A 15,524-nucleotide genomic window follows, 5' to 3' on the forward strand; every position below is an offset into this window, starting at 1 on the left:
CTCTCAAAGTGGAGATAATTTCTCTCCTTCAGAATTTTCTCTGACAGTTTCCCTACCACTAATATGAGACTCACTGGTTTGTAATTCCCTGGTTTATCTCTTGTAAAGCAGAATCAGATGAGCTTCCACCTACTCCAGTCCTCTGGTACCCTTCCTCTGGCCAGGGAGATACTTAAAGTTTGGGTCAGGGCCACAATAACTTCCTCTCTCATCTCCCAGAACAGGCTGAGATACAACTCATTGGACTATTAAGCCTGCCAAAACATCCAATGTCTCCTCATCCTAATGCCAATCTGCTCAAGAACCCTTAGTCCCTCATCCTAAATTCTGTAACATGCTCATTGTCCCGAGTGAAAACAGGTTGAAATACTAATTTAACATCCTGCTAATGACCTCTGGTTCCACACATAGATTGCCTCTCCATTCCCTAATGGGTCCTGCTCTTTCCCTACTTATCATGGATTAGAATGGGCAGCTCGTTTATTATAGACTGTGCAGACATGGTGGCCTCTTTCTGTACTCTAACTTTTCTATGGTTCTATCGCAGCTAACTCCCTCTATTCCCACGTATCCTTCCACTATCCCCGACAAGTTCCATTCTCTACTGTTTTTATCCACCCATCCCAACTCACAGTGGTCGTCTTCTGTTGAACCCCTTTGAAAGAGAACCGTCTTTTCAGTTGAGCCCCATTTTCATTTCAATCTACTTTTTATTTCAAATTTCTTCTCAGTTGAGTTCTGCTTGCCTGCCTGGTCAGGTCTGCTGGCTTCAGCCAGTGTGGAGGCGCCATGTTGGACTGGGGTGGACAAAATTCAAAATCACACAACACCAGGTTATAGTCCAACAGGTTTATTTCAAAGCACTAACTATTGGACTATAACCTGGTGTGATTTTGAACTTAATCAACTAGTGTGACAGCCTTGTTTGAGCAGGCTTATGGGTCTGTTCAGCCATCACCCCTTATACTGTGAGAGTTTAACAATAATCAAGAAAATATATGACCGAAACTCCTCATGTGCTAATCAACCTGGTGAAGTTTCACTGCTGAAACTGTAAGCATCTAAGAACTACAAGCAAGATCACAAATAACTGAGACTTCTTATAAACTGGTTGACTCAATAAGGCCTCATCCTTTACATTGTAAGTCTTTTTGCAAACAAAGAACATGGTCCGGCTCTTTGCACCCACACCCCAGTCCTGAAGAAGGATTACACCTGAAATGTTGACTTCTCCACCTCAAGGGACCTAAGGGGCAACCTTTTCATGCAGAGGGTGGTGCATAAATGCATTGAGCTGCCAGAGAAAGTGGTGGAGGCTGGTACAATGACAACATTTAAAAGGTATATGGATGGCTATATGAATAGGAAGGTTTGAGAAGGATACGGGCCAAGTGCTGGCAAATGGGACTAGATTATTTTAAGATAGCTGGTCAGCATGGACGAGTTGGACCGAAGGGTCTGTTTCCATGCTGTACATCTCCATGACCATGGCTCTAAGATGTTGCCTGGTTTGCTGTGTTCTTCCAGCCTCCTGCTTGTCTACCTTGGATTCCAGCATCTGCAGTTCTTTTGTCTCTAACTACCTCTATACCATTGTGAAATCTCTTCAAAGGATGCCAACTTTGAGACATCCTTTGCCTCCCTCAGATGTGCATTCAGTGAGTCCCTTCCTCATTGCCACAGTGCCATGACCTCTTCAGCCCTCCAGCTCTTTGCATCCACCCCCAGTCCTGAAGAAGAGTTACACCCGAAACATTGACTTCTCCACCTCCTGGTGCTGCCTGGCTGGCTGTGTTCTTCCAGCCTCCTGCTTGTTCTGGTTATGAAGGAGTTTAGTTATGAAAAAAGTTTGCAATATTGGAGCTTGGAGGAAGAAGTTTACCCCACCAGACACATACCTGATATACATAGGCAGGTTTATGAATACACATTTCCCTTTGGAAGTAACAGGATTGTGCCAGTGAATGTAATTCCAATGGGTTAGGGTGTTAATGAGTAGTCATGACGTGATAATGAATACAAAAGAGTTCCTGGCCATCAAGATCAGGAAAGCCAACCCAACAGAAAGGTTCTGAGTACATAATAGCAAAACGTTAACCCGCCTTCAGGAAACAGAATTTTTGCCTTTCCCCTTCAGGTTGGTTCAGAAGATCCTGCTGAAAGATTCTGTAAAGAGCTTTGACCTGTTAGAGATTAGATAAATCATTGATGAGGTTTACCAAATCAACTGTCAAACAATAGTGGTTTACTTTTGGCAAGAAAGGAACATTCTATTTATATACCAATTGGTCACTTCAGTTACAAGACAGTGGGTTGGGATAATGACAGAAAACATTCTTTGTTACTTTGCTGACAGCAAAGGTGATAACAAGAACCATTATTTCTAAAATTCAATTAGGGACATTTTATAAGAAATTTCATTTTTAAAAAACTGTCTGATTCAGAGACTAATCACATGAACTAAGGTGAGACAAAATGTCACAGGCAACTTTTGTACTTTTTTGGTTTGCTTTAACAATTTGCACAATGTTTGGAGATATGCAATGTCAGTGCACAGTCACTGACAATGATCTGTTAATGTAACACAGCAAGTAGGCGATGAGTGGTCTCAGGCGGTAAGGCAGAGAATTGCCTGGACTGTCTGACAAATCAACCTGAATCAGCAGGAACTGGTGCAGAACCAGCTCCAGGACAGTGATGACATCCCACATCATCAGCAGCACCTAAAGATTATTGCGCTCTCATGATTGCAGTATTCGAATGATGGTTCAAAGAAGACATTTCAGGTTGTTGTCTTTATAACTTGCTACTGGAAAGTTAATGGACTATGAAGAGAAGACCAACTGCTTTGAATGCTCACTGTGGTACAGTGAATACACCGAGGGACTCATTTCTGACATTATTTTACAAAGGCAAGGAACTTATGATAAAACTGTTCTAAAATACAGGTTTGACTTTAACTCCCAGTATTGCATCCAATGCTAACATCAAATTATAGGAAGGAAATTAAAGCATAGAAAGGGTGCAGAAAAGATTAAGAGAATAGTTTGAGAAGGTTCAATTATGTAGATGGATTGAAGAAGCTGAGGTAGTCCCCTTCAGGTAAGGTTGAGTGGAGATTCAAGAAGTAAACTAATAAAAAAAAAAGAAATATTGATTGAGAGTGAACTAGCAAGGAATATAAACACAGACACATAGAGCTACTGTAACTATGTAATAATGAGACTAGTTAAAGTAAACCTTGGTCCCTTGTAGGCTGAAACTTTGGAAAAATAATGGGACATAGGGAAATGACTGAGACTTGGAACAAGTACTTTTTGTTTGTCTTCAGGAAATAGGAACATAGGAGTGTAGAGCACGAGCCTGTTCCTTTGGCCTGCATCCCTTCATTCCTTTGAAGATATTAAAAGCATCAAACAATGAACAAAACTAAAATGAAAAAAAGGCAGGCAAAAAAGCAATAGGAAAATAATATTAAAAGCTAGTACATTGTCTGTGCCTGATGGTCTGCATTCTTGGGTGTTAAAGAAGTGGCCTTGGGTGGCTGCATTGTTTGTAATCTTCCAAAATCCCTAGATTCTGGAAAGGCCACCCTTAAGGCCCCTATGGGCCTCACTTCACAGCTGCTGGTATTGAACTGATATTGGATGTGTCTTGCTGGTACACTACTCAGTAAATCCTCTCAGCCAACGAGGAGGAGATTCACAGGTACAGGCAGCTTTACAGGTCCCAATGTCTCAGGACTGTCAATTCCTCCCTCCTGCACCAACTATCCAGTTACACATTCATCTGTTCTATCTCTTAACCTCCATTCTCACTGGCATGTGGCAGTATGGGTAATCCAGAAATTAATAGCTTTAGGGTCCTGCTTGCTTGTTTCATCTCTCGCTCCCTAAAGCCTACCTGCATCATCTTCCCCTCTTACTACCTATGTCACTGTTACTAATATGAAACATGATAGCTGACTCTTCATTTATTCCCTAACATAATTTACATTCTTGTGGTTGGCCAAGATTAGCTTTCAGTAATTAGTGATTTCCAAGCTGTCGATAGTGTGGTCTTGGTTGTGAAATTGTCATTAATGATCAAAGGGAGAAGACTGGGTTTACTTTTGTACATGCTGGTCATTACCTGCTACATATATGTGATGACAAATCCATGCCTGCATAATATCCAGATCTTAGAATAGATTGCAAAGGGTGTTTCAATATCAAAGAGGTCACAAGTAGAATTGAACATTGCAAATTGATAGTGAAAAGTCTGATTCCTAAGCTCCTGATGGAGACAAGTTACAGGTGAAGCAGCTAAAGCGCTGAACCAAGGATGTTTCTTGAGGATGTTTCTCCTGCTGCAGTGTCTGGGATTTACATAATTGGTTTCCATCAGTCATAGCCATTTACCTCAGAAACAGGTGTGATTCCAAATACTGAAGGTGGGTTTTGATGCTTTGATCAACTCCTCCCTATTCCCACATCCCCTGCCTTTGGAACTATCCTGTCTGATTGCCTTCAGTAACCTTAGGACTATATGATGCTATACTCAGTCCAATGCTGCTTTGCCGTCAAGACCTGTGACTTTCACATTGGGCACTTCAGTTTAGTTCTTGTTTTCTTGCTTGGCTTAAGGCTGTTCTAAGATCCTCAGATGAGCAGTTCTACTGAAATCCAGGTCACTGATGATTATAAGATACTTGGTTTTACTACATACAACCTCTTCTATTACTTCACTTATATTTGGGGACAATAAGAACAATGGACTGGATTAAATGTTTCATTTTAGTGGGTAGGACATATCTGAGCAATCTCCCACATTGTCAAGTGGTGCAAGTATCATTGGAGCAGCTTAGCAAGGTGAGCAGCTAGCTCTTGATCAGAGATCTTCTGTTGTAAAGGTGTCTTACTTGTCATGTCTGGATGAGGATTGGGTCTGGTTCAATGGGGGAAGCGGTTTTGGATTGGGTTGGGTTTGCAGAGGTAGGAGGGTGAGAGAGTTCAGGTCCTGGGTGTAAGGGCTTTGGGTGAGGTGTAACTGGGGCATAAAGACAGATTTCTTCTGACCTGTTCCTCATTTGAAGTATACTAATAACTGTCTTGACTTAATCTCAATCAGCTATGGCAATGGCAGCAACAAATAAATACTTACTGATACAAGGTGCAACTGGAGATCGGCTCTGTTGGTAACCCTTAGCACAACGGTTGCATGTGATGCCAGTCACACCATCCTTGCATGGACACTGTCCTGTTGTCTGATTGCAGGTTTTACCAGCTGCACCAACAGGATGACAGTCACAAGCTGAAAAATTAGAGGAACAGGTACAAGTCAGTTGAAGTGTCAGATCAATAGAATTATGAGCAGCCCACACAATATGTTTGCACAAAGACATACAGTGCTAGACCATAAGACCACAGACCATTAGTTATAGGAGAAGAATCAGGCCATTTGGCCCTTCAAGTTTGCTCCACCATTTAATTATGGCTGATATGTTTCTCAATTCCATACTCCTGTCTTCTCCCCATAACCTTTGATCTCCTTCCTCTTCGATAATCTGTCTCTGACTTACATGCATTCAATAACTTGTCCTCCACAGCCTGCTATGAAAATGAATTCCACAGATTCAGCACTCAGTTCTAAAGGGTCAGCCCTTCACCCTGAGGCTGAGCCCTCAGGTCCTGGTCTCTCCTGCTAGTGAAAACATATTCTCCATGTCTATTCAAGCCTTTCAGTATTCTGTAAGTTTCAATAAAATCCCCCCTCATCCTTCTAAACTTCATCTTTCGGTTTTCATCAAGTATAGGCACAGAATCCTCAACTGCTCCTCATATGACAAGCCCTTCATCTCCGGGATCATTCTTGTAACTTTCTTTGGACGTCCTGAAATGTCAACATATGTCCCCTTAGATACAGGGTGCAAAGTTGCTCATAATATTCCAAATACGTTCTGACCAGAATCTTATACAGCCTCAGCAGTACATGCCTGCTCTTATGTGGTAGTCCTCTTGAAATGAATGCAAACATTGCATTTGTCTTCCTAACTACCAAATGAACATGTTAACCTTAAGACTTCTAAGACTAATATGATTCAACTGAATGTTTTTGTACTCTGTCCCATTGTTAAGAAATTCAGGTCTGTGTTTCCAAATTGCCAATACTGCCAATTATAATAGATCATTAAATTATAAAATGGTTACAATACAGAAGAATACCATTTGGCTTATTGTGAAGTATTTGCTGTGGTACAAGAGCAATTCAGCTAGTCTCATTCTTTTCAACTCTGTCAAGATTTTCTCTTCAGATAATTATTTATTTTTCTTTTAAAATCCACACTTGTATCTGACTCCACCACATCTTCAGGCAGTGTATTCCACATTTAAGAATCCATTGCATAAATAACTGTAAAATACTGCAGGTGCTGGAAATCTGAAATAAAAGAGAGAAATCTGGGAAAACGCAGTAGACCTGGCCATATTTGGTCAGAGAAAAACAAAGTTAATGGAAGAAGTCTCCAAAGAGAAGTCTTTGGATTCTCAATGTTAACACTGTTTCTCACTCCATAGATGCAACCAGACATGCTGAGTTTATTCAGCATTTTCTGTTTTTAATCCACTGTATAAAGATGTTTTTTTCCTAATAACAGTATTGTTTACTACTTAACCGGTCTGTCAATGGGAACAGTTTCTGTCTGTTTTCTCCATCCAGGCCTCTCATGATTTTGAGTACATGCATCAAATTTCCAATCATCCTTTTCATGAAGAAGAACAGCCAGCTATTCTAATTTATCTACAAAGCTAAATTCTCAGCCCTGAACTGTTTGGGTAGATCTTCCTCTCAAAAGCCTTCCCACTTTTCAAAAATTCAGAATCCCACCCTAGTTCACCATAAATTCCTTGTTTTTATACTCTGCTGCTCTTTATAATGTCATGGATCCTGTATGCCTTATGAACTGCTTTCTTAACCTATCTGCCATTGTCAGCAAGTTGTAAACATGCTCATAGAGTCATAGAGAAGTACAGCATGAAACAGACCCTTCGGTCCAACTTATCCATGCCAACTAAATATCCTAACCTAATCTAGTCCCATTTGCCAGCTCTTGGCCCATATCCCTCTGAACCCTTCCTATTCATATACCCATCCAGATGCTTTTAAATGTTGTAATTGTACCAGGCTCCACCACTTCCTCTGGCAGTTCATTCCATTTATGCACTACCCTCTGCATGAAAAAGGTTTCCCCTTAGGTCCCTTTTAAATTTTTCCCCACTCATCCTAAACCTATGCCCTCTAGTTCTGGACTCCCCCACCCCATGAAAAAGACCTTGTCTATTTACCCTAACCGTTCCCCTCATGATTTTATAAACCTCTGTAAGGTCACCCTCAGCCTCCGATGCTCCAGGGAAAACAGTTCAGCCTCTCATTGTAGCTCAAATCCTCCAACCCTGGCGACATCCATGTAAATCTTTTCTGAACTCTTTCAAATTTCACAACATCCTTCTGATAAGAGGGAGACCAGAATTGCACGCAATATTCCAATAGTGGCCTAATCAATGTCCTGTAGAGCTGCAACATGGCCTCCTAACTCCTACACTCGATGCAATGTCCAATAGAACAAAGAACAAAGAAAATTTACAGTCCAGGAACAGGCCCTTCAGCCCTCCAAGCCTGAGATGATCCAAATCCACTGTCTAAATCTGTCGCCCAACTCCCCAGCATCTGTATCCCTCTGCTCCCCACATACTCATGCATCCGTCCAGATGCATCTTAAATGAATCAACCATCCTCCTCTACTACCTCTGCTGGCAACGCGTTCCAGGCACCTACCACCCTCTGTGTAAAGTACTGGCCGCGTGTATCCCCCTTAAAGTTTTCACCTCTGACCTTGAAAGCGTGACCTCTCGTTATTGAATCCTGCGCACTGGGAAAAAGCTTATCTCTATCTACCTTGTCTATATACCCTTCATGATTTTGTAGATCACAATCAGGTCCCCCCTCAATCTTATTTTTTCTGATGAAAACAAACCTAACCTACTCCACCTCTCTTCATAGCTAGCACCTTCCATACCAGGTAAACATCGTAAACCTTCTCTGCACATTCTCCAAAGAGTCCACATCCCTTTGGTAATGTGGCGACCAGAACTGTACACAATATTCTAAATGCAGCTGAACCAATGTCTTGTACAATTTTAACATGACCTGCCAGCTCTTACACTCAATACCCTGTCCGATGAAAGCAAGCATACCATATGCCACTCTGTCCACTTGTGCAGCAAACTTCAGGGTACAATGGACCTGAACTCCCACATCTCTCTGCTCATCAACTTTTTCCAAGCCTCTTCTGTTTATTGTATAATTTACTCTAGAATTAGACTTCCCAAAATGCATCACCTTACATTAGCCTGGATTGAACTCCATCTGCCACCTCCCCGCCCAACTCTCCAGTCTATCTGTATTCTCCTGTATTCTTTGACAGTCCCCTATGCTTTCTGCTACTCCACCAACCTTTGTGTCATTTGCAAACTTGCTGATCATACCAACAGTGCCCTCTTCCAGATCATTTATACATATCACAAACAACAGGGGCCCAGTACTGATCCTTGTGGAACACCATTGGCCACCTTTCTCCATTTCGAGAAACTCTCTTCAACTACTACTCTCTGTCTCCTGTTGCTCAACCAGTTCTTTATCCACCTAGCTAGAACATCCTGCATGCCATGTGACTTCATTTACTCCATTAGTTTACCATGAGGAACCTTATCAATTGCCTTACTAAAGTCCATTTATATGACATCTACAGCTCTTCTTTCATTGATCAACTTGGTCACTTCCTCAAAGAACTCTATTAAGTTGGTAAGGCATGATCTCCCCTGCATAAAACCATGTTGTCTATCACTGATAAGCCCATTCTTTTCCAAATATAAATAGATTTTATCCCTCAGTACCTTCTCCAGCAACTTTCCCATCACTGACGTCAGGCTCGCTGGTGTACAGTTACCTGGAATATCCCTACTACCCTCCAGTCCTCCGGCACCTCACCTGTGTTTAAGGATGCTACAAAGATAACTGTCAGGACCCCAGCTATTTCCTCTCTTGCCTCCCTCAGCAACCTGGGATAGATCCCATCCAGTCTTGGGAATTTGTCCAACCTAATAACCTGTAGCCTACCCAACACATCTTCCCTACTTATGTCAACATGATCCGGAGTACTCAAACGTCTATCTTTAATCTCAACATTCAGGGGAATGGGTCTGGGTGGGTTGCGCATCGGTGTGGACCTGTTGGGCCGAAGGGCCTGTTTCCACACTGTAAGTAATCTAATCTAATCTAATCATGTCCCTCTCTTCAGTGAACACTGATGCAAAGTAATCGTTCAGAATCTCACCCATTTTTGCAGGTTCGACACACAGCCTTCCTTCCTTATCCTTTTTTGGACCAATCCTTTCTCTAGTTACCCATTTGCTACTTAAATAAGAATAAAAGGCTTTGGAATTCTCCTTAATTCTGCTCATTAAAGCTATTTAATGATCCCTTTTAGCTTGCTTGATTCCTTGTTTAAGACTTGTCCTACTCTCCCGATATTTCTCCAGAGCCTGTTCTTTTCTTAGCTGCCTGGACCTTATGTAAGCTTCCCTTTTCCTCTTGGCTAGTTGTACAATTTCTCCTGTCATCCACGGTTCACAAATCTTGCCTTTCCTGTCCTTTGCTTTCAATGGGACATGCCTATCCTGTACTATCTTTAACCTATCTTTGAAAGCCTCCCACATATCAACTGTGGACTTCCCTTCAAATAGCTGTGTGCAATCCACACTTCCCAGCTCCTACCTAATTTTGATATAACTGGCCTTGGCCCAGTTTAGTACTTTCCCCTTATGACCACTCTCATTTTTGTCTATGAGTATTCCAAAACTTATAGAATTGTGGTTACTGTGCCCAAAGAAATCCCCCAACACAACCTCTACCACCTGGCCTGGCTCATTCCCCAACACAGGTCCAATATGGCTCCTTCCCTCGTTGGACTAATGACATACTGCTCTAGAAATTTCTGCTGGATGTTTCTTACAAATTCTGCCCCATCCAAATCTCTGACACTAAGTGTATCCTAGTCAATGTTGGGAACATTAAGATCTCCCATCACCACCAACCTGTTTCCTCTAATCTTTCCATAATCTTTTTACCTATTTGTTCTTCTACCTCGTGCTCACTGCTGGGAGGCCTATAATACAGCCCCAACAACGTAACTGCACCTTTCTTATTTCTCAGCTCCACCCATAATGCCTCAGTACTCAAGCCCTCCATAATGTCCTCCTTTAGCACAGCCGTGACATCATCCCTGACCAGCAATGCAACTCCTCCTCCCCCTTTTACTTCCCTCCCTGTCCTGTCTGAAGCATCTATATCCTGGAACATTTAGTCGCCAATCATGACCTTCCTTCAACCAAGTCTCTGTGATTGCAGTAACATCATACTCCCAGGCACCAATCCAAACCCTAAGTTCATCTGCTTTACCCACTATACACCTTGCATTAAAGTATATGCACTTCAGGCCACTGGTTATTTTGCATTCACCTGCTCTCTGCCTACGCTTCCCCTTATTAATGTTAACTTCATAAGGGAAAGCATACCAAATGCTTTGTTCACTATCCTATCTACCTGCAACTCCACTTTCAAGGAACAATGAACCTGCAGTCCAAGGTCTCCTTGTTCAGCAACATTCCCCAGGACCTCACCATTAAGTGCATAAGTCCTGCTCTGATTTGCCTTTCCAAAATGCAGCACCTCACATTTATTTAAATTAAACCCCATCTGCCACTCCTCAGCCCATTGGCTCATCTGATCAAGATACCGTGGTAATCTGAGGTAACTTCTTCACTGACCACTACACTTCCAATTTTGGTGTCAACTGCAAACTTACTTACAATAACTCCAATGTTCATATCCAAATCATTTATATAAATGATGAAAAACAGTGGAGCTAGCACTGATCCTTATGGCACACCACTGGTCACAGGCCTCCAGTCTGAAAAGCAACCCTGCACCACCACCCTCTATCTTCTACCTTCAAGCCAGTTCTGTATCCAAATGGCTAGTTCTCCCTGTACTCCCTAACAAGTCTCCCATGAGGAACTTGGTCAAATGCCTGACTGAAGTCCATATAGATCATGTCTACTGCTCTGCCCTCATCAATCCTCTTCGTTACTGCTTCAAAACTCAACCAAATTTGTGAGACATGATTTCCCATGCACAAACCCATGTTGACTATTCCTAATCAGTCCTTGCCTTTCCAAATGCATGTGAGTCCTGTCCCTCAGGATTCCCCACCAGGCTCCTTTAAGAAATCTGCATTTTTTTTCATTAACCTGTTGTCCTTCCTGCAAAAATATTTCATTTCACTTTCCTCTGCTTTAAATTTGATTTGCCACATGAATGCCTATTCCATCAGTCTATCACTATCCTCTTCACGGTTCGCAATGAGTCCAACTTTTGTGTCATTTACAAGTTTTGAATTTGTCCTCTGCAAGCTAAGTCTAGGTGAATAACAGACATGAAGAAAGCAAGTGATCCCACCCTCCTCATGTACAGATCCAAATCGATTACCACGGATGAACCCTACTCAGATACCTAAATCAGACACTGTCAGAGATAAATCTGGCAAACATTGCCCTCTCTCCAAGGTGCTGAAATCCTGTTAGCACATGTTGACACCTCCTTCTCTAAAACCAGCACCTTTTTAGATATTTCTGATCAACCTGAACAGACAGTTGTAACACACAATTGGAGCAAATGGGACATGAACCTAGGGTCCCTTGGTTCAGAGCTAGGGACACTAGAGCACTGCGCCACAAGGGTCCTCAAATAGATATTTCAATCAACCTGTTCAGACACAATATGGATGAAATGGGACTTGAACCCCAGCCTTCAAGCTCAAAGTTAGGGATACTAACACTGTACCACCAGAACCCTCCAGCTCCTTTTTACCATATAAAGCTGCTATGTGGCTTTGTGCTGAATCTCACTAAAGGGCTGACTACCTTAAGTGCCCTGGGATGTACATTATCAGCCAGTAGGGATTTATTGACCTTCCATTCCATCAATTTCCCTAATACCATTTCTCTACTAAACATGGTTTCCTTTTTCATCACACCATATCTTCCCTAACATTTCTGGGATATTATCATTGTCCTGCTTTGTGAAGACAGAATCAAAGTATGTATTTAATTTGTCTGTCATCTCTTTGTTCCCCATTATATCTTCCTCTCTTTCTGACTGTAAGAGACCTACATTTGTTTTCATTGTTTTCTCTTCATATGTTGATAGAATAAATGAGGAGAAAACCATCCAGTGGCAGAATAATTGTAACCAAAGGCCACAGATATAGAATGGCTGGCAAAAGAAACCAAAGTAGTACACGGAAGGAAAAAGGTGCAGGACAATGTGGTGTTATGGGAAGGATTGCCTAAAGGAGTGGTAGATACTGATTCAGTAATAACTTTCAGAGGGGAATTAGATAAATATTTGAAAAGGAAATGTGCCGATGTACACAGCAAATTAGGGAGTGGATTAATTGATGAATTGGCAGAACAGCCATTTCTTTCTGAATGGCCTCCTTACATGCTCTCTGATTTATACTCAATGCAGTGAAAGTTGATAATCTTCAGAACCACAAAAAGAACAGCAGAACAGATCAATATGGCTGCAGGATGTTATCCAGTTATGTCAGCACTGCCACATGCCCCTTTAGTCAAACATTTTCTCTTAATGCATAAATTCCACCGAGATCCTCAAATATGTTGGAGGAGAGTAATGCCTCATTCTCCTTTGCTGTAATCAGGTTTGCTACTGCTCCACAACAAGGGCAGACAGGGTGGAGCCAACTGGAAATTGTCCATCTGCCCATGGCAATCTATTCTCATGGATTTTACCCAATCCATCTAACGTCAAAGATAATCCTTGTGTAATATTTCTCGAAAGATAAATGGTGATAGATAAAGTCACCACTGTGCCAATGGACCATAGGACTGCTGTCTCATTAGATGGATAGACATCTGCCGGCTGTTTAACCTGAGGGTCAACATGCTTCAGGCAATGGGCAAGGTTGAGAAGCTGGGACTTGCATGGTGATCTTATCCGATACAGGAAATGAACCTGTGCTACAGGCATTACTCTGAATCACAAACCAGCCATCCAACCAACTGAGCTAATTGACCTCCAAGATTAAGATATGCTCCAATGCTATAATTTTCTTTCTCTGTATGCATAGAATATATTTGAAAGACAAGTGTAAAAGTGGGTATGATCACTTTTAATGAACTGGAATGTTTTGCCTAGGTAGTAAGGCTAAAATCTAGAACATTATCTTTTTTTTGACTTCTTTTGAGTGGTCTAAGTATAAACTTAACACAGTTACTAAGCAATAAAATATTGAAATAACCCTAAATATAACAATTGGGTCTGACAAGTGCTTTTTAAAATTTCCTTGGGTCTTGCTAAAAGCAAAAGCAGGTTAAAGGTTTTCACCTGTCCATGGAGCAATGTTCAGCTCTCTTTAATTAGTTGCAGTGTGAAAGTTCAAATCCTGTTATTGACAGCAACATTACTCCTGAGATATGCCAAGAGTGACCTGCTGGTGCCATGATTGGCTAACTGAACCAGGCAGCTGTCCAGAAAACATGCATTCACAAAATTACTATAAATTCCTTCGGTTCTCATACATCTAGGCTGTACTGAGTATAGCTGATGTGGCTGGTCAAGTGGTTGATGGGTTGCATGCGTTAGGGCTGCAACTATTATTGTAGCAACATCACTCCAAACAGGAAGGGTTATATCACTGTGAGCATGCAGTGTGGACAGATGGATCACTGCTTTTGGAGACCTGAGTCTAAGCAACAGCTGGATACCTATGTTTGATGCAAATGACAGCTGTTACATATTAAAGATAAATTATCACTGTATCAGTGTGAGTTTTACTTCACTCTGCTAAGAATACTTTAAGATAATGGGCATAAGGGCAAGAATGCTCCAGAGTGTAACTATTTTCTAATTAATTTAAGGTTCAGTTTTTAAAATGTAAATTAAAGAAATTAGCAGTTGATATTTCTGAGTTCCCTGCCATGGGTCCACCTGCAGACACAGACTTGTCAGACACTGCAAGCAGTTTAGCCTCCAGTTTCACTTGGCCTTCAACACCAGTACATGTACACTACTTCAGTATGGCTTTAGCTCCATTTGCTCCAAACTGTGCGGCAGAAGGTGCAGCTACTGAGCCCTGGGGACAAGGTTCCATCTGTAGGATGAAAATGGTCTCTGGCCACCCTGTGTCACGGCCAACCAGAAAAATAAGCAATGTACAATCTGGGGGAGGGGGAGAATTGAATCTGGAGCTTTGCTTAGTAGTTTCTTGCTTGCTTGTGCTACAATGTCCACTTAAGGCCCCTATTAAAGTGAATTGAATCAAAATGATAGGAAGAGTATTCAGTCAAATATGCTCTCAATGCAAATTTATAACCAGTTTGTATAATTTGATTCTAATGACATACTGGCCCAGGAAATGTGTGAGATAATGTGCTGAGAAGCGTACTCCTGCACCTTTGCTCTCAATTCCGTATTGATCTCAGGGTCAAAGAGTGATCATAAAATGTGCATAGGTGGTGCATCTAAAGTATCTGGTTCTTCAATGATGTCAGGAAGCTTGGTGCAAGTATTTTTGACTTAAGCAGTCCTACCAGTCCTTAGAGGAAAGATTTAAAGTTACTTTACGAAGGGTGTTAAACGAGGTTGAGGCCCCAAGGAGTTGGGTAGGCAGTTAGTGTGAAGATATTACGGACCTTCCCATGTTTACCATTAGTAACTATGTGACATCTTCCAGCAGTTCAGCCTGTTTCTGCATCCAGCCCTTAATGTCATACAGTCATAGATTCATACATCACAAATAGACCCAATCAGTCCATGCCAAACATAATCTCACCTGCCTGCTCCTGGTCCATATCCTTCCAAACCTTTCTGAGTCATGTATTTAAATAACTACTTTTCATCATTAATATAAATGATTTGGATGTGAGCATAAGACGTATAGTTAGTGAGTTTGCAGATGGGACCAAAATTAGAGGTGTAGTGAACAGCAAAGAAGGTTACCTCAGATTACAATGGGATCCTGATCAGATGGGCCAATGGGCTGAGAAGTGGCAGATGGAGTTTAGTTCAGATAAGTGCGAGGTGCTGCATTTTGGGAAAGCAAATCTTAGCAGGACTTATACACTTAATGGAGTGTTATGGAACAAAGAGATCTTGGAGTGCAGGTCCAGAACTTGTTGAAAGTGGAGTTGCAGGTAATTCGGATAGCGAAGAAGGCGTTTGGTATGCTTTCCTTTATTAGTCAAAGTATTGAGTACAGGAGTTGAGAGTCATGTTGCAGCTGTACAGGACATAGGTTAAGTCACTTTTGGAATACTGCGTGCATTTCTGGTCTCCTTCCTATCGGAAAGATGTTGTGAAACTTGAAAAGGTTCAGAAAAGATTTACAAGCATGTTGCCAGGGTTCG

At 41.7% G+C, this 15,524-nt stretch overlaps 1 protein-coding gene across 2 annotated transcripts in view; it reads right to left on the minus strand.

Moving 5' to 3' along the window:
* The window catches only part of LOC140464491 (netrin-3-like), a 187,840-nt gene that overhangs the window by 65,393 nt on the left and 106,923 nt on the right, over positions 1-15,524 (minus strand). For both annotated transcript variants that reach the window (XM_072559616.1, XM_072559615.1), the window contains exon 4: positions 5,143-5,292. In XM_072559616.1, coding sequence (XP_072415717.1) covers positions 5,143-5,292 — 150 coding nt within the window. The remainder of the gene's footprint in view (positions 1-5,142; positions 5,293-15,524) is intronic.

Source organism: Chiloscyllium punctatum, chromosome 40 (genome assembly GCF_047496795.1).
Source record: "Chiloscyllium punctatum isolate Juve2018m chromosome 40, sChiPun1.3, whole genome shotgun sequence".
Lineage (NCBI taxonomy): Eukaryota > Metazoa > Chordata > Chondrichthyes > Orectolobiformes > Hemiscylliidae > Chiloscyllium > Chiloscyllium punctatum.